Here is a 20,640-nt window from a genome sequence, read left to right as displayed (position 1 = left end):
AAACAAAAAACTGGGCTGCCATAATTTGTCAATTATAATTATTCCGTCCTTGACTCTGTCCCTCCTTCCATATATGATTAAGTATTAGGAAAAAGGATTCAAAAAAAAGTCGTATGTATGGAAATATTGAATGAAGGACTACCAAGTTTCCTCGAACTTAATCCAGGAATTAACCTAATTCTTTGATTCCTAATTCTCATCAACATCTTCCTGCAAAGCAATAGTACTTTGTATATGTACATATTACCACGATGGGGTCTTTGATAAGGTCCTACATGGGATACTTATTCAAAAAGGTCAAGGCCCATAGGATCCAGGGCAAGCTGGATCCAAAACTGGCTTAGTAACAGAATACAGAGGGTGATGAAGGGGTGTTTTTGCAATTGAGGACTAGTGACTTGTGCTATTCTATAATGATTGGCATTGCAACTGTTGTTGTTTGTAATATATGCAAATGACTTGAACATGGATGTAGTGGGAAGATATTGCCTGACCCACTGAGTTTTTCCCAGCAGTTTAGTTTTATAGTTTTGTATTATTTACACGACTTTGAAAGGAGTTTTAGCGGCATTGTCATATTAACCAATGTTTCTCCTAGATTAAGGAATCCCATGTTTGTGTTTTAGAAGGCCCTCCCTGTCAGTGAAAAACAGAACAATCATTCCAGTTATAGCTCCTTTAAGTTTGTAAATCTAAAACCCCATTTTTAACGCTAGCAGGCATGAACTTCAGAATGCGGCTCCCGCTGTCGATCTCGGCGGCTCTACTAACCCAGGGCATATTCAAAACCCCAACTCCAGCACCATCAATGCGGGTTCCAATGACCGTGGACACCTTCAAAGCGATTGCTCAACCTCCAACTGCGACTCCAGCCTTGACCTCCAGGCTGGGTCTTCACGTGCTGCTATTGTGACTCCTGTCTCCCCTTCCCCCACCACCACACTGCAACCCCCATCTCCCTCAGTTCCCATCATCAGTTCCTGGGCCCTCAGAGGCTCCATCTTCCTCTCACCCCAACACTCCCCTCTTCACTGACACTACCAGCTTCCCTCCCCCTCCCCCCTCGGACCCCAGCTCTCATCCATGCCTGGTCTTTACCATCCCCTCTGAACTTCCGACTTCGTCCTGACGAAGGGTCTCGGCCCGAAATGTTGACTGTACCTCTTCCTATAGATGCTGCCTGGCCTGCTGCGTTCATCAGCATTTTTTGTGTGTTGCTTGAATTTCCAGCATCTGCAGATTTCCTCGTGATAAGGGGGGCGGGGGGGAAGGTTGTTGTTGTCTGGCATACTGACCTCTACCTTTCTGAGGCACAGCGACAACTCGCTGATACCTCTTCTTATTTACCCCTCGATCATGACCCCTTCAAGGAGCACCAGGCCATTGTCTCCCACACTATCACCAACCTTATCAGCTCTGGGGATCTCCCATCCACTGACACCAACTTCATAGTTCCCACACCCCGCACTTCCCGTTTTGACCTCCTACCCAAGATCCAAAAACCTGCCTGTCCAGGTAGACCCATTGTCTCAGCTTGCTCCTGCCCCACCGAACTCATTTCTGCATACCTCAGCAAGGTTTTATCCCCCCTTGTTCAATCCCTTCCCACCTATGTTCGTGACACTTCTCACGCTCTGGATTTTTTCAAGGATTTTAAGTTCCTTAGCCCTTACCGCCTTATTTTCACCATGGATGTCCAGTCCTTATATACCTCCATCCCCCACCAGGAAGGTCTCAAAGCTTTCCGCTTCTTTTTGGATTCCAGACCTAACCAGTTCCCCTCTACCACCACTCACCTCTGTCTAGCGGAATTAGTCCTTACTCTTAATAATTTCTCCTTTGGCTCCTCCCACTTCCTCCAAACTAAAGGTGTAGCCATTGGCAACCGAATGGGTCCCAGCTATGCCAGCCTTTTTGTTGGCTTTGTGGAACAGTCCATGTTCCAAGCCTATACTGGTATCCATCCCCCACTTTTCCTTCGCTACATCGACAACTGCATTAGTGCTGCTTCCTGCACGCAGGCTAAGCTTGTTGACTTTATTAACTTTGCTTCCAACTTTCACCCTGCTCTCAAATTTACCTGGTCCATTTCCGACACCTCTCTCCCCTTTCTTGATCTTTCTGTCTCTATCTCTGGAGACAGCTTATCTACTGATGTCTACTATAAACCTATGGACTCTCACAGCTACCTGGATTATTCCTCTTCCCACCCTGTCTCTTGCAAAAATGCCATCCCCTTCTCACAATTCCTCTGTCTCCAATGCATCTGCTCTCAGGATGAGGCTTTTCATTCCAGGACGAAGGAGATGTCTTCCTTTTTTTTAAAGAAAGGGACTTCCCTTCCTCCACCATCAACTCTGCTCTCAAACGCATCTCTCCCATTTCACGCACACCTGCTCTCACTCCATCCTCCTGCCACCAGCCTCTGGGTCCCACATATAATTCTCCATAACTTTCGCCACCTCCAATGGGATCCCACCACTAAGCACATCTTTCCCTCCCCCCCTTTCTGCTTTCCGCAGGGATCGCTCCCTACGTGACTCCCTTGTCCATTCGTAACCCCCATCCCTTCCCACCGATCTCCCTCCTGGCACTTATCCTTGTAAGCGGAACAAGTGCTACACATGCCCTTACACTCCCTCCCTCACCACCATTCAGGGCCCCAGACAGTCCTTCCAGGTGATGCAACATCTCACCTGTGAGTCGGCTGAGGTGATATACTGCGTCCGGTGCACTGGGTGCAGCCTTCTATATATTGGTGAGACCCGACACAGACTGGGAGACCATTTCGCTGAACACCTATGCTCTGACCGCCAGAGAAAGCAAGATCTCCCAGTGGCCACACATTTTAATTCCACGTCCCATTCCCATTCTGATATGTCTATCTATGGCCTCCTCTACTGTCAAGATGAAGCCATACTCAGCTTGGAGGAACAACACCTTACATTTCATCTGGGTAGCCTCCAACCTGATGGCATGAACATTGACTTCTCTAACTTCTGTTAATGCCCCTCCTCCCATTTTTACCCCATCCCTGATTGATTGATTTATTATTCTTTTTTTTTTCTTTCTCTGTCCCTCTCACAATTACTCCTTGCCTGCTCTCCATCTTCCTCTGGCACTCCCCTCCCCCTTTCTTTCTCCCTAGGCCTCCCGTCCCATGATCCTCTCCCTTCTCCAGCCTTGTATCCCTTTTGCCAATCAACTTTCCAGCTCTTAGCTCTATCCCTCCCCCTCCTGTTTTCTCCTATCCCCCTCTCAAATCTCTTACTATCTCTTCTTTCAGTTAGTCCTGACAAAGGGTCTCGGCCCGAAACATTGACTGTGCTTCTTCCTATGGATGCTGTCTGGCCTGCTGCATTCCACCAGCATTTTGTGTGTGTTGCTTGAATTTCCAGCATCTACAGATTTCCTCATGTCTACAGATAATTAAAATCTTTTAACAGATTCTAGTCCGAAAGTTATTTCCACATACCATTCTGAATGAGAGTTTGTGATCGTGTAAACCGGCCATGGATAGCAGTCATGTGCAGTGGATTCTTGCCATCTTTACTCTTAAAAAAATAACAAGAAGCATTTTTAATTTTAATATTTAGTCAAGCTATCATTAAAAATTTCACCTTGGTTAACAAATTAAATTCTATCCATATACAAGACATGGTCACATTCTTTTATTTAATGGAAATCTAAAGACAGAAAGTTTGAGGCTAAAGATAGGGAAGTAATTACAATTCCCTGAGTGACCTTAATTATCCTTGAAGTTTGCTTCACCTCTGAAAGCTACAGATTCAGGTTAACAGATCATTCACAATCTGTCCAAAAGAGAGAACCACACACTATCTGTTCAGCTAAAATAAAACAAAGTTCACTTGCATATAAATTTAATTATATGAAATTACAGGGGTTAGAATGGATAGTCAGTGGCTGTTACTATTGGCAATAGGTTAAGGACTTGTGGTCACAGGTGTAAAACAAACTGGATCAGAATTCTAAGTGACGAGGAGGAAAAAACATTTTTTTATACACTACGTAAGGCTACAACCTGAAATACCTGTAAATGTACGGACAAACTTTCTACTGTGGCAGTCAAATTGGAATAGGAGAAAATGAGGAAAAAAATTTTAAGGCTATGTAGATGGAACTGGGTGTAGAAATCCTTAAGTTATTCCAGTAGAGAGCTGACAAGTTAGGCCAAATGGCCTGGTAGCACTCAGCAACGTGAAGACTAATTATTAACAATACTGATAAATGAAAAGATAATTTTTTTGTGTTTTTGCACATATGCAGTTTGCCAATCTTTGTGTGTAGATTTTCACTGATTCTATTGTATTTCTTTGTTCTACTGCAAATGGCCACAAGAAAATCAATCTCAGGGTAGTATATGGTGAAGATACTGTACATACTTCGATAATAAATTTACTTTGAACTTTGAAGAGGTTCTTATTTTCTTTAAACATACAAGTATTCCACTCAAAAGAAAAAATAAAATCACATAGTGGTAATTTTCCCTTCATAAAATTCAGTATTATTTTTCACATCAAAGAAAAAATGAAGGAATAGATGTACCTGGAAATTAACATCTGCTCCATTATTTACTAATAGTTCAAGACATAAAGCACCATGAGTTGAAGCAGCAGCAAAGTGCAGAGGAGTAAATCCTTTGTTATTAGGCTGGTTCACATTAGCACCATAATCGATAAGCTCATTGACAACTACATCTTGTCCATTGTAACATGCAATATGGAGTGCTGTATTGCCATATGCATTTGGTTCATCAATCTGAAGAAAGAAATTTGGTACAATTCTAATGTATAACATAACATTCATATTTGTAACTGCCTATAAAATAAGTCTCAAGCATAGTTACAAGGCTCAAACTAATATTAAAATTTATTGGAAATACTAATATATTTAAGCATTAACAGGTGTATGATCAATATTAATGAAGCAGAGAAAATGATACAACAGTTCAAATGCAAGCTCTTCATACCAAACCCTCTACATTAGCTTTTTATGATGTGAATCATATGATGTAGTTTTACTTTTTATTGAATCATCTTATGAAGCAAAAGCCAGAAAATGATATTCAGACTATTTGCTAACCTCAGCTTTTAAGCCATTCACTGTCAATAGAAGAAACAGATACCGAGGAAATGGCATGCCTCAGAGACAGGTACCAAGCATTAGTGTACTTAAGAAACACATGCTAATTAGCAGAAGACAGTAACCAAGAATGATTACACTTATTATTAGAAAACAGAATATAAGAATTAAGGTGCATTATTGTTAAATAGCTTAAATTCTTAACTCTTTGCTCATACTTTTTAAAATTAATCAGTAGAAACAACATTACTTACAGATGGAGGACATTACTAGATGATTGGTTAAAATCAATATAAATATTAGATGGCAGCAAGGATTATTAAGAGTTACAGAAATGAAGTCATAAAATCCCCTTCTCAGCTTCAGTCTAAGGATTCCTTCTCATTGCCTTCCTTTCCACAATGGACAATTCGTTTGTCTGCAACTCACTGGTCTGTTGATCTAGTTTGTAGGGATTCTACAACTTGTGTTCAGAAATCTTTTGTAGAATTATAATATCTGTTAGAATTGGTCCACAAAATAAAAGTGCACCACTTAAAATAAAATACTGGTGTTTTAATCGGCTTCGTTAGCTGTAAGTATCTTCTCTTTGGTTGGGAAGAGGTGTCATTGCCTGGTCCCAACTTATCGATGTAGTTATAAAGAAGGCAAGACAGCGGTTTTACTTCCATTAGGAGTTTGAAGAGATTTGGCATGTCAACAAATACACTCAAAAACATATAGATGTACCGTTAATTTTTACTTCAAATACAACTGCATTTCTTCCCTATCAATATCCACATTAACAGGCCGATATTGCCCTTGATTAACATTTCACAGAAATGTCTGCCAACTATGCTTCTTACTATGTACAAAATATCCAACATAATAGTGAATTTGATGCTCAGGTTTCAGAAGTGAGATCAGAACCAACAACCTCCTTTCAATATAAGAGCTTGATTTTTGACAATACATTCCGGAGCTTGAAATGTACTCAGCAATTATCTTTCAAATAAATAGTAGCAATTTTCACTTATTTGCTGAAGACATCCATTTTTTACCTAACCAATTCTCTTGATCTATCACCTTCATGCAACTTTTCCCCATAATCATCTCTTAGCTGGCAAATTGACCACCTGTCATCCAACAATGAACGAACAAAAAATTCCACAAATTAAACAATGAGAAAAGCAAAAACCATTGACTTTGGTCCACATCACAAACAGCCCCATCCCGCTCTTTAGAAAATTCCAAAATCAGAGCCAGATCAGTCACAACCCTAGGGTCACATTTGTCCCCAAGCTGATGTTAGCATATATATTCCTGGCGAGCCTTCTTTAATTTTAATGCCAAGATTTGGGATCTTGTGAAACTCTTGTCTATATATAGACACATTCTCACTCAATCCCTCTTGTTTCATGGCCTACTTTGGCTACTATTTAAGCCAGATCTAGATTTTAAATGTCCATACCTCGTTTGAAATCCTCCAGTGTTTATCCTCCCTACTTCTACAAACTTATCCAGGCCTAAAATCCACCATGTTTGGACCTCTCCAATTCTAACTTGTTGAGCATATCTGGATGTGATCTTGAAATTGCTTTTAGCTGCCATGGCCCTAAGAGTGTCCTTTCCAAATCTCTTTTCCTCCCAATGTCTCCTTGCAGTTTTAGGAGTCTCCATGTTGTTCTTTGACTACACTTTTAATCATCCGCCCTAATATAAGGATTGACATAATTATTTTGTTTGAATAACACTTCTGTGAACTGCATTCTGATGGATTTTTCTACATTAAAGGCACTATACAAATGAAAACATTTGCTGATGTGCTGTCACTATGTATCTATTGGCCCTTCATTAATTTTGAGTACTTCAATAATATTCATTTTAGCTCTATACACCTTACAAGCAAACAACACTTACCTCCACAGCGAGATTGATCAGTAGTTTCACCACATTAATCTTTCCATTAGATGCAGCTGCATGTAGTGGTGTGTAGCCTCTCTTGTCCTTGCATGTAACTTCAGCTCCATGACTCAATAGCAAAGAAACTACTTCAACATGACCTTTATGACAAAATTTCACATATTACACATGGATTTAAATACATCTTTCTATATCTTTTTACATAATGAACATTCAACAATTTCATCATCTGTTGTATACTAAAAATTCTATTTGTAGATTTGGAAATTTAATTTTAAATTTCTAAAATTAATAGACTAGAAATATAACCAAGAACAATTAGATTAGTGCTTTTCATACACCATCCTTAAGAGGCAGTTAATTCTTCAGCTCAATAATTATATTTCCTTCACATCTCCTTCATAGCTATTGCATTAGCTAATCTATCATTAAAGATGAAAACAGTCTCCCCTGGATCGTTACAGTAGCCTCTCCATTCATGTCTAATGACCACAACTTTCAGAATAAGAACCAGGTTTAATGTTACTGGAATATGTAATGAAATTTGTTGTCTTGCGACAGCAGTATATTGCAACACATAAAGGGAAGAATCTGTTCCTGAAACAATGAGTATGCTTTCAGGCTCCTTCATCTCCTCCTTGATGGTAGCAATGAGAAGAGAGAATGCCCCAGGTGATGGGGGTCCTTAATAATGGATGCCTCCTTTTTGAGGCATAGCCTTTTAAAGGTGTCCTGAATGCTGGGTGTTGTGTCTGTGCACAACTATATAGCGATTAAACAAAAGCACAGACACGAGAGATGGTTTAACAGGTGTATTCACATTGCAGTGAGAGCGAGAGAAAACAACGCACATGTGTAAACAACAGTGCATGTGCAGACAATAGATCAATATGTAGTACTGGGGGGTGGGTGGGCTCATTACTTTAAAAGAAATAGATCCATACATTATATTTCCTTCCCCTTTAGGTTAGTGCAACATAAAACTGAATATGTACAAAACATTCAATTTCCCTTTCATAAAGTTTTCACAATAAAAGTCTATAACTAACTTCACAGTTCTAAAGATTCAGTCTTTTGGGTGGTACTCTGTTTCTTTCAGGTTAGTGCCTCTGGACCTGTGGAGTGACATCAGGTTTGGTAGGTGTCTTGTCAACAATAACATTCTCGATGTGCCTCTGGAACAGTGGAGTGGTATCAGGTTTGGTAGGTGTCTTGTCTATGACAACATTCTTGGTTTCCGGTGTCATGTTGCTATCAGTGACATCATCACTGAGAGGCAAGTATGGCAACAGCAATGCGTCCATCTTGTTGGATGCAGTCGACTCAGGTGTATTCTTTGGTTGAGCATCCACTTGCACTTGTAGTAATCATGTGCTAGGACATCCTATCCAATCTCAAAGCTCCTTGTTACTTCACTTGGCAAATGGCTGAACTGTTTATTCTGCACTTCCCTCCATAGATCTGGTTTCAGGAGGTCTATGTAAGATCTCAAATGCCTGTTCATAAACAGCATTGTAGGTGTTTCATTTGTCATTGAATAAGCAGAGTTTTAATACACAAAAAAGTTGTCCACCTTGTGTTGTAGAGAAATGTCCTCCTTGTCCATCACTTTAGTGGACTTCTTGAAGGTTTGGTTAAACCTTCAGCTAACCCATTCGTTGCCGGGCGGTGGTGGGAAGCTGACTTGAAATGTCTGATGCCATTTTTCTTCATGAACAGTCAGAATTCTTCTGATGTGTATTGTGGTTTGTTGTCACTCAATTTGTTCAGGTAAACTGTTTCTGGCGAAGATAATCCTCAGGGCAGAGACAGTCTTTGCTGAGGTGGTCGACTGCATTGGTTTAACCTCTGACCACTTCAAATGAGCATCCACAGCAATCAGAAAAATGGAGTCCATGAATGGCCCAGCAAAGTCAATAAATACTCTTTGCTGTGGTGACCAGTTCCTGTGGGTGCATTTTAAACTTTTTGGCATCCCAAACAGGTTTTGGCCAAGTCTTGGACTTGTTCTACCTATTCCTTTCTTGAACATCTTCTGATTAGCATTAAGCAGCAGTGACAGCCTCTGGTTAGTGCTACCATTTGGGCTGTCGTTGTCTATTGATGCCACACTGAGAGTTTTGATTGAGTGCCAGTCTAGTTGGATTTTTCCTCAAATATTCATGTCCGAAAAGACCTGGCCTGCTACTTTTCAATACATAAAGCTCTAACTGTTGTGTTTGGCCTCCATATGTCACATTCACTTTCGGTTTACCTTTGGGAGACACTTTTTCATCTGTGTAAGTCTTTTGCATCGCTGAGGTCTTCTCTAATGGTATCTTAGAAAACAGTCTGTTGTAGGATTATGGACAAAGCTGACCCTGTATCTAGCTCCATTTTCAGTTTTATACCAGATACATCTATCGGCTTCCATATGATTTTGTGATTTGCTTCAGTTATGTTATGTACTTCTAGGCATGACAGTTCACCTTCGTCAGACTCTACGTTTCCTGATTCTGCTTTACATTTATTAACTTTATGCATTTGCTTAGTTTTGTGTTTGAGACTTTTCACTTGGTTGTGCTTTTTATCTGCCTTGCACATTCTCTCTATGTGACCTTGTCTGCGACACTTTCTGCAAGACCTGTTCTTTGAACCAACAGTCATTTGCATCATGGGAGGATTTACCACATTGATAACATTTTGGCTTTTTGCACCATTCAGGCACATTCTGTGCATTTCATATTCTAATCTCCTTTTCTGTAGTTCTGCTGCATCCTTTGCTGCAGTCTCTAACAATATTCAATGGTCAGTGCCCCTTCTATGGTTAGGGGGTCTCTTTAGAACAGTAACCTCTTGACTATGCATGCAACATTCAAACCTGTCCCTTAATGCATCAGAAAGTCCATCTCTAAAATCACAGTACTGGGAAAGTTTGAACAGTTCTGCACTGTATTCAGAAAGGCTGGCATCTTTTGACTGGTGCCTTTTGTAAAATCTAAATCTCTCAGCTATAACAAGCAGTTTAGGACTTAAGTGATTTTGTAAAATTGTAACAATTTCATCGAACATCTTGCTTGCTGGCTTTTCAGAGGTTACTAAGTTGCGTAAGAGACTAAGTCTAGGGGCTTTCTTTTGCTCCTCCACGCTGTTCGTGTTACAATTCCACCTTCTCAATATACAACTCGCAGCCTTCATTAGTGCCAACAAGTTTGTCAACTTTCCCAACTGAAGCTATCAGAACATTATTTTCACTTTAATTTTCAGCACATCTTTCACTATTACTCATGGGTCCTTTGTCTTTCTCATGCTGTTTAACTCCCAAAGTTTTGTCCCATAACTGTCGGTACAGATCGTGCACATGCCCAGCGAATCCACAGCCACTTCCAGGACAGCGGCGACATGCGGCGCATGTGTAAGGGCATTTAGGACTTATGCTGGTGATGCCTCCCTCCCAGATGCGTTGAACAACTTCTACACTCGTTTTGAGGCGGAAAATGACGTGGCAGCGAGGAAGACCACCCCTCCTCCAAACGACAAGGTGCTGTGTCTTACCCTGGCTGATGTGAGGAGAACCCTGTGCAGGGTCAACCCACAGAAGGCTGCTGGACCAAACAATATTCCTGGCAGTGCTTAGAGGATGCACAGCCCAGCTAGCAGAGATTCTCACTGACATCATCAACATCTCCCTGAGCAGCGCTGTTGTTCCTATGTGCTTCAAAGCCGCCACCATCGTCCCCGTGCCGAAGTCGTCTTCAGTGTCCTGCCTCAATGACTACCATCCCGTTGCACTCACATCCATCATCATGAAGTGTTTCAAGAGGCTCATCATGAGGCACATAAAGACCCTGCTGCCCCCCTCACTGGACTCCCTGCAGTTCGCGTACCATCCCAACTGTTCAACAGATAACGCCGTTGCCATTACCCTCCACCTGGGCAAAAAAGACATGTATGTTCGAATGCTGTTCATAGACTTCAGTTCAGCATTCAACACAATCATTCCTCAGAAACTGATTGGAAAGCTGAAACTGCTAGGCCTGAACACCTCCCTCTGCAACTGGATCCTAGACTTCCTGACTGGGAGACCTCAGTCCGTCCAGATTGGAAGCAGCATCTCCGACACCATCACACGGAGCACGGTGCCCCCCCAGGGCTGTGCGCTCAGTTCAATGCTGTTCACTCTGCTGTCCCACCACTGTGCTGCAACACACAGCTCGAACCACATCATCAAGCTCGCCGATGACACGACTGTAGTGGGTCTCATCAGCAAGAACGATGAGTCAGCATATGGAGAGGAGGTGCAGTGGCTAACAGACTGGTGCAGAACCAACAACCTGTCTCTGAATGTGCACAAAACAAAAGAGATGGTTGTTGACTTCAGGAGGACACGGAGCAACCACTCTCTGCTGAACATCGATGACTCCTCCGTAAAGATCATTAAGAGCACCACATTTCTTGGTGTTCACCTGACGGAGAATCTCACCTGGTCCCTAAACACCAGCTCCATAGCAAAGAAAGCTCAGCAGCGTTTCTACTTTCTGCAAAGGCTGAGAAAAGTCCATCTCCCACCCCACCCCCATCCTCACCACATTCTACAGAGGTTGTATTGAGAGCATCCTGAGCAGCTGCATCACTGCCTGGTTTGGAAATTGCACCATCTCCGATCGCAAGACCCTGTAGCGGATAGTGAGGTCAGCTGAGAAGATCATCGGGGTCTCTCTTCCCACCATTACAGACAGTTACACCGCACGCTGCATCCGCACAGTTAACAGCTTATAAAGGACCCCACGCACCCCTCATACAAACTCTTCTCCCTCCTGCCATCTGGCAAAAGGCTTCAAAGCATTCGGGCTGTCACAACCAGACTATGTAACAGTTTCTTTCCCCAAGCTATCAGACTCCTCAATACCCAGAGCCTGGACTGACATCAACCTACTGCCCTCTACTGTACCTATTGTCTTGTTTATTATTTATTGTAATGTCTGCACTGTTTTGTGCACTTCATGCAGTCCTAGGTAGGTCTGTAGTCTAGTGTAGTTTTTGCGTTTTTTTTTTACATAGTTCAGTGTAGTTTTTGTATTGCTTCATGTATTCCTCATCACCAGCTGAAATTCTGCCATCAGTAATTGTGCTATTGGCAAATGGTGTTGGAGCTGTGCCTAGCCACACAGTCATGGGTGTGGAGAGAGTAGAGCAGTTGGCTAACCATACATCCTTGAAGTGCCCCAATTTTGATTGCTAATGTGGAGATGTTATTTCCGATCTGCACAGACTGATCCGCACCTTGTTCCACATGTGTGCTTAGCCTCTTACTCTACTTGCTTAACACCTATGTTTGTGTGGCTAAGCACAGCTCCAATTTCATACTGAAGTTTGCTGATGACACCGCTGGTTGCAGACCAAATCAACGGTGGTGATGAATTGGCATAGAGGAGGGAGATGGAAAATTTGGCTGAGAGGTGTCATAACAACAACTCTCACTCAACGTCAGCAAGACCAAGGAACTGATTGTAGACTTCAGGAGAGAGAAACCAGAGGTCCATGAGCCAGACCTCAGAGGATCAGGGATGGAGAGGAGTAGCAACTTTAAATTTGTGGCTGTTACTATCCTGAACCCAGCACGCAACTGCAATTGTAAATAAAGCACAGCAGCACCTCTGCTTCCTTAGGAGTCTGCAGAGATTTAGCATGACATCTAAAACTTTGATAAACTTCTATAGCTGTGTAGGGGAGAGTGTACTGACTGGCTACATCCTGGCCTGGTACGGAAATACCAATGCCTTTGAACAGAAAATCCTACAAAAGATAGTGGATTTGGCGCAGTTCATTATGGGTAAAGCCCTTCAACCACTGAGCACATCTACATGAAACGCTGTTGTAAGAAAGCAGCATCCATCATCAGGGATCTCCACCTGGCCATGTTCTCTTCTCACTGCTACCATCAGGTAGAAGGTACAAAATCCTCAGGACTTGCACCACCAGGTTCAAGAACAGTTACTACCCCACAATGATCAGGCTCTTGAACAAAGAGGATAACTATTCTCTCTTGCCCATCCACCGAGATGTTCCTACAACATATGATCTCACTTTAAGGACTCTATCTCATCATGTCATGTTCTCATTATTTATTACTATTTAATTATATTTGTATTTGCACAGTTTGTTGTCTTCTGCATTCTAGTTGATCTTTCACTGATCTTGTTATAGTTGCCATACAACAGATTTGCTGAGTACGCCCGCAGGAAAGTGAATCTCAAGGGTTGTATATGGTGACATAAATACTTTATTAATAAAATTTACTTTGAACTTTACCTCAATGCATTGTGTAATGATTTGATCTGTATGAATAGATTTGCAACACAAGCTTTTCACTGTATTTCAGTACATGTGACAATAATAAACCATTTCTAATTCCATTTATTCAATACTGTCTCTGTTCAGCTAAAATAAATTATTTCACACTTCATACTAAGTTATGGCTACTACCTGTTTACTCATAGGGCACAGCAGCTTTCTTTCAGTCTTTGACTATCCCCCTCCCTGCATACCTTGTTACCAAGCTTAGTGTGTGTCGGGTTAAATTTCTATATACAAGAGTTCAAAGGTCCAATTTAATGTCAGAGAAATGTATATAATATACGTCCTGAAATGCTTTTTCTTCACAAACATCTACAAAAACAAAGAAGTGCCCCAAAGAATGAATGACAGATAAATGTAAGAACCCCAAAGTCTGCCCCCAGCTCCCGCCCTCCAACACGGAAGCAGCAGCGAGCAACAATCCCCCCCCACCTTTATTAATTAAAGAGAAATAGCCCTAGTATTAACTCCTGGTAAACACCTCTCTCTACTGCCTTCCTATTACAAACACAACTACTTTATCACTAATGCATTTCAGCTAACTTCTTGCCCTCATTACATATGTCCTCTTGATGCCAAGCACCTAAATGGTGTTATCCAGTCTTTTATTTGCAACTGCCAAAAACACGTTCTGAAATTTTATTTACTCCATTTCCTTCATCAAAGTATTATTAATTTAAGACATCCATTAGTCTTGCGAGACCTTGGATCTGCGCTTGGAAAGTCTTCACTCTCCAGGGCGCAGGCCTGGGCAAGGTTGTATGGAAGACCGGCAGTTGCCCATGCTGTAAGTCTCCCTTCTCCACGACACCGATATTGTCCAAAGGAAGGGTATTAGGACCCATACAGCTTGGAACCAGTGTCGTCGCAGAGCACTGTATGATTAAGTGCCTTGCTCAAGGACACAACACGCTGCCTCGGCTGGGGCTCGAACTCACGACCTTCAGATCACTAGTCAAATGCCTTAACCACTTGGCCACATGCCCACATATTATTAACTTAACAAAAATTCAGTTAACCAAATACATGTTGTCCTTAACAAATCCCTAGTGGGCCTCTTTCATTAATAGGCACTTCAAAGTTGAATTCTTTGTTCAATACATACATTTAATAGGTACATTTGATGTTTCCAAAAGCTAACCCACAACCAAAGTTAAACTATCTGACCCTGGTATGTTTTTTTAAAAATAATACTTTGAACATTTTTCATTTTCTAGTCCTCCTGTATTTCTGCTGCATCTTGAGAAGATTGAAAAATTATAATTTGTACTTCTGTAACCTCCACTCCACTTCCTTCAGAAACCTCAGATACATCCAATCTGGACCTGGTGACGTGTTTAATTTGACTATAAACAAATTTCCTAGTAACTTCTACTATTCAGTTTTAGCCCTTTCCTGTATCTCTACTATTTTTTCTTCTACCAAAATTTTCACAACACGTTATTCTGTTACAAAAAGACCAATGCCAAAAATTCATTGAATAATGCTATGTTGCTTTTTGCTCATGCAGAGATCATCTTCTTTATTGCCTACATGCCTACATTAGACTATAAAATTCCCTCAACGGCTATTCTATTTTTATGCTTTCTCTTTGCCCATTTCCACTTCACTTCCCTCTTAACGTATTAAAGATCTTTATCAGAACAATATGCCACATCAACATTATTCAGTTCATTTTTTATTTGAAGATCAGGTATTCAGGAGATGCTGCTGAAGAAACTTTGATGAGCTAGTTCAGTGAATCTAAGGACACAAGTTTTTAAGTAGCACCAATTATATAGATACCTTAATGGCACTGAGCTTCCTGAGTGTTATGACTTATGAAATACAGACAATGGAAAATCTTTGAGGGCTTCAACATCTCTCAGTGACCTCAACATTTTTATCATCTTCATCTCCCTTCCCTCTCTACCAAACCCCATCCCAATGAAAAATTTATGGAGCTGTCCTTTATGCAACCTATAACTTAAAGGACAAATAAATGTAGACACTGTAACCTAAATGCTGTAATCTAGATTTAAAAAACTGATGGGGGAACACAGTGGATGAAGCAGCATCTGTAAAAGCAAATAGACAAGTCAAATTCAGAATCAGGTTTATTATCACTGACATGTGCTGTGAAATTTGATGGTCTAAGGCAGCAGTAAGACATAAAAATACTCTTAAAATAAATGCAGGAGAGGAATAATGAGCCATGTTTATGGATCGTTCAGAAATCTGATAACAAAGAGGAAGAAGTTGTGCCTAAAATGTTGAGTGTAGGTCTTTAGGCCTGTGCACCTCTTCCCTGATGGCCGTAAAGAGAAGAGGGCACGTTCCTGAGGGCGAGGAATACTGAGGGTCCTTAATGATGGATATTGCCTTTTAGAAGCACTGCTTCTTGAAGATGTCCTCAATAGTGGGGTGGGTTCTGCCTGTGATGGAGCGGGCTGAGTCTGCAACCCTCCACAGCCTCATTTCATCCTGCACATTGGAGCCTCCATACCAGGCAGTGAAGCAAAGTAGTCAGAATGCTCTCCACCATACATCTATAGAAATTTGCAAGGGTCTTTGGTAACATACCAAGTCTGCTCCAACTCCTAATGAAGTAAAGCCATTGCCATGCCTTCTTCTTGACTGCTTCAACCATGATCAATGTCATTTCTGGACTTGTGCAGGGTCTAAACTCAAAATGTTGACTATCCCCATGCCTCCACAGGCATTGATCAAATAAATGCGCTCCTTCAACAGTTTGTTTTTTGGTACAAATAAAGGTTTTACACTAAAATTTAATGTCAGAATGATTTTCTCACAATGTTATATTAAATGGATAGTTATTATTTGAAATATGGATTTGATTCATATTTCTTTTATTACTAAATTTTTCCTGGAAAACACAGTAGATACAAAGAATATCTTTTTTATGTCTTTGATTGGAGTACTGCACAGATGCAGAAGTGTTCCCGTGCAAGTTCCATGAGGAGCTTTAAAAAGCAAGTCGTTTTTTCAGCAGGAGTCATTCACTGGAGTACTGCGCAGATGTAGTAGAAATATTACCGCGGAAGTCCGATGAAGAGCATTAAAAAGCAGCAAGTTTTTTCCAGAGGGAGTCACTGACTGAAGTACTGCACAGACGCAGGAGAGGCATTCCCGTGCAAGTCTGGTGAAGAGCTTTAAAAAACAGCGTTTTTTCAATGGCAGTCGTTGATTAGAGAGCTGCACAGACATAGGAGAAGCGCTCCTGAACAAGTCCAGCGAAGAGCTTTAAAAACCCAGCCCCTATACAAGAGAGGGACAGGTTTCCCCCGCTATCCGAAGGTAGAGTGTTCCTATGAAACCATTCGTAAGTCAAAATGGTGTAAAGCGAAGAAGCAATTACCATTAATTTATATGGGAAAAATTTTTGAGCGTTCCCAGACCGAAAATATAACCTACCAAATAGCACATAAAACATAAAATAACACTAACATATAAGAAAAGCAGGAATGATACGATAAATACACAACTATATAAAGTAGAAATAATGTATGTACTGTGTCGGTTCACTTATCAGAATCAGGAAGATTGATCCAAAACCAATTTGTAGAAAAAAATCAGCATGTACATGGATGCGCACACACCTGACCGCGCAAGGCTTCACGGTCATGGTAGTCTTTTTCAGGGTAAACACAAGTTTAAAGCGGGCAACACACATCAAAGTTTCTGGTGAGCGCAGCAGGCCAGGCAGCATCTCTAGGAAGAGGTGGAGTCGACATTTCAGGCCGAGACCCTTCGTCAGGACTAACTGAAGGCTTCAGTTAGTCCTGACGAAGGGTCTCGGCCTGAAATGTCGACTCCACCTCTTCCTAGAGATGCTGCCTGGCCTGCTGCGCTCACCAGCAACTTTGATGTGTGTTGCTTGAATTTCCAGCATCTGCAGAATTCCTGTTGTTTGCGTTTTTAAAGTGGGCGTCTTTTTTCATAAAAGCAAAAATTCTTTCGGTTAGCGAAAACAGGTACTAATGTATAACAAGGATAACAAAGTGGCTGAAGTTTCTGGGAATAGTTCACAAGGCACAGAATAGATACATCCCAAAGAAGCAGTTGTTCTCAAGTGGCAAGGCAAGGCAAGGCAACCACAGCTGACAAGGAAGTTGGATGATTGGGAAACTTTTAAAATCCAACAAAAGGCAACTAAAAAAGCTATAAGAATGGAAAAGATGAAATATGAGGGCATTCTGGCCAATGACAAAGCAGGATACTCAAAGTCTTTTTCATTTATTTTAAGAATAAAAGGGACGTGAGAGTTGATATTAGACCACTGGAAAATTATGATGGTGAGGTAGTAACAGGGGACAAAGAAATGGCAGATGAACTTTATAAGTACATGCTTCAGTCTTTACTGTGGAAGACACTACTCTTTGCCAGAGGTCTGTGAGTGTCAGGGAGGACTGAGTGCCATTGCTATTACAAAGGAAAAGGTGCTAGGCAAACTGAAAGGTAAATCAGTTGGGCCAAATGGACTACATCTCAGAGTCCTGGGAGAGGTTGCTGAAGAGATAATGGATGCATTAATCATGATCTTTCAAGAATCACTTGATTCTGGCATGGTCCCAAAGGACTGGAAAATTGCAAATGTCACTCCACTCTTTAAGAAGGGAGAAAGACAAAAGAGAAGAAATTATAGGCCTGCTAGCCTAACTTCAGTGGTTGGGAAAGTGTTGGAGTCCATTATTAAAGATGAGGTTTCTGGGTACTTGGAGACTAATGATAAAATAAGCCAAACAGTTTGTAACAGATGTAAATCTGTGAAGAGTAACTTGTCACATTCATTTTGGTCATGTTGTAAGCTTTGTGCATACTGGAAAAGTATTTTTCACTGTTTCTCTGAGGCTTTTGGGAAGCAGTGGGAACCAGACATGCTCATAGCCATCCTTGGAGCAACAAGCTCCCTATCTCCAGCCAATATGTATGAAAAAAATGGCTGTATTGTTTGGAATAGTGATTACTAAGTTAATCTGCAAATGTGGAAAATGGACTCTGTGCCTACGTACCATCTGTGGCTGAGAGAACTGGCAAATACTTTACATTTGGAGAGACTGAGACTATAAAATGAGGACAGAGGGGACATCTTTGAAAGGATATAGGGCCCTGTATTAGACTTTCTTACAGGGTGAGGACTGAGGTTTTTTGGTGCGGTGCACCTCTGCTGTGTATGTTTACTTTTGCCTTTATATTTTTCTCCCTTTCGCTGCTCAATATTTAATTTGATTTTGTTAAGGCCGTGGTTTTTGTGGATGAGCTGTATTTTTTTTGTTTTTTTGTTTGTTTGTAATAAAAAAAAAGGGGAAAAAAAGACAAACAGCATGGCTTTTGTAAAGGGAAATCGTGCCTGACAAATATGTTAGGATTCTTCAAGAAAGTAACAAGCAGAGTGGACAAAGGAGAGTCAATGGATACCATTTACTTAAATTTTCTGAAGGCATTTGATAAGGTGCCTCACATGAGGCTGCTTAAAAAGATAAAATCCTATGGTATTATAGGAAATATACTAGCATGGATAGAGGTATGGTTGACAGGCAAGAGGCTGCAAGAGGGAATAAGGGGGCCTTGTCTGGTTGGCTACCAGGGACGAGTGGTGTTCCTCAGGGGCCAGTACTAGGACCATTATTTTTCACATTGTCAATGATTTGGATGGTGGAATTGATGAATTTGTGGCAAAGTTTGTGGATCATACTAAGACAGGTAGAAGGGTAGGAAGTGCTGAGGAAGCAATGCGATTGCAGCAGGACTTAGGCAAATTGGAAGAATGGGTAGATGGAATGCAGTGTTGGGAAATGTATGATAATGCATGTTGGTTAAAGGAACAATAGTGCAGTCCATTATCTAAATGGGGAGAAAATTCAAACATCAGAGGTGCAAAGGGACATAGGAGTCCTTGAGCAAGACTCCTAGGAGATCGAGTCTGTGGTAAAGGTGGTAAATGCAATGTTGGCATTTATTTCAAGGGAAATAGAATATTTAAAAAAGCAGATAATGCTGAAGCTTTTTAAAGACACTAGTCAGGCCGTACTTGAAGTATTATCAATAGTTTTGTGCAGAGTCCAGAGGAGGTTCACGAAGATTATTCCAGGAATGAAGGGATTAACATATAAGGAGCGTTTGGCAGCTTTGGACCTGTGCGCAGTGGAATTTAAAAGAATGTGTGGGAATCTTATTGAAACTTAATGAATGTTGAAAGAACTAGATAAGATGGATGTGGAGAGGATGTTTCCTCTGGTGGGGGTATCCAGAACTAGAGGGCTCAGCCTCAAAATTGAGGGACAACCTTTTAGAACAGAAGTAAGGAGGAATTTCTTTAGCCAAAGAGAGGTGAATCTATGGAATGCTCAGCCACAGACTGCAGTGGAGACCAAGTCCATGGGTATATTTAAAGCGGAAGTTGATAGATTCCTGATTGGTTGGGGCATCAAGGGATATTGTGAGAGAGCAGGTGCATGGGATTGAATGGGATCTGGGATCAGCCATGATGAAATGGAGTGGACTCGATGGGCTGAATGGCCTAATCCTGCTCCTCTGTCTTACGGTCTAATTCTGACTTTCTCTTTCACCCATTTCATCACAGTGATCAAATAATCAGAATACAGAAAGATCCACCCCCAAAAATGGGCAAAAATAGATACGAAGAGCATAAATATCAAAAACAAAAGACCACCTTTGATCCACAATTAAATGATGCATTAAGTACATAATGTAAACAGTCTAATCATTCAAAGGCATAATTTAGAGAAAAACATTCCTTACCTTTAAAAGCAGCCCAATGCAAGGCCCTTCTGTCCTTCTTATCAAAAGCATTAATATTGGCTCCTTTTGCTAATAGGAGATTTACCATCTTGGGAAATAAGGGAAGGGAAGGGGGGAAAAAAAAAGCAAAAAAAAATTATAAAGGAAAACTATTGTATTGTAGAATCCTGAATATCACCATGAGCTTGATCTCCTGAAAATAATTTTCTAAAGTCAGATGATATAACATGTCAAGACAAAACATTATGCTGAAAAGAACTCCCTGGGAAACTCAACCAGCATGATATATAAAAGGTGCTATGAACGCCACTGCAAACAAATTTGGTTAGTATGGATGTTAACAAAAGTTAAAAATTCATTTTGAAATAAGATGCCAAAGGGAATGGCATTGAAAATAAACCTCAAAATATGAAGCCAAGACAACACACGTCATGGAGGAATACAGTATGGAAACAGGCCCTTCTGCCTAACAGGTCCATGCCGACTATAGTATCCTCCCCACTAGTCCCAGTTACCCACATTCAGCCCATAATTCTC

General features: G+C 41.1%; 1 protein-coding gene across 6 annotated transcripts in view; it reads right to left on the bottom strand.

Annotated features, from left to right (window-relative positions):
* LOC134348485 (serine/threonine-protein phosphatase 6 regulatory ankyrin repeat subunit B-like) overlaps positions 1-20,640 on the bottom strand; it is a 164,113-nt gene that overhangs the window by 82,670 nt on the left and 60,803 nt on the right. For all 6 annotated transcript variants that reach the window (XM_063051940.1, XM_063051945.1, XM_063051946.1 and 3 more), the window contains exons 6-9: positions 20,104-20,191; positions 7,003-7,145; positions 4,567-4,779; positions 3,476-3,554 (exon numbers count right to left, since the gene is read on the bottom strand). In XM_063051940.1, coding sequence (XP_062908010.1) covers positions 3,476-3,554; positions 4,567-4,779; positions 7,003-7,145; positions 20,104-20,191 — 523 coding nt within the window. The remainder of the gene's footprint in view (positions 1-3,475; positions 3,555-4,566; positions 4,780-7,002; positions 7,146-20,103; positions 20,192-20,640) is intronic.

This window comes from Mobula hypostoma, chromosome 6 (assembly GCF_963921235.1).
Source record: "Mobula hypostoma chromosome 6, sMobHyp1.1, whole genome shotgun sequence".
Lineage (NCBI taxonomy): Eukaryota > Metazoa > Chordata > Chondrichthyes > Myliobatiformes > Myliobatidae > Mobula > Mobula hypostoma.
This window is presented reverse-complemented; position numbering and strand designations above follow the sequence as displayed.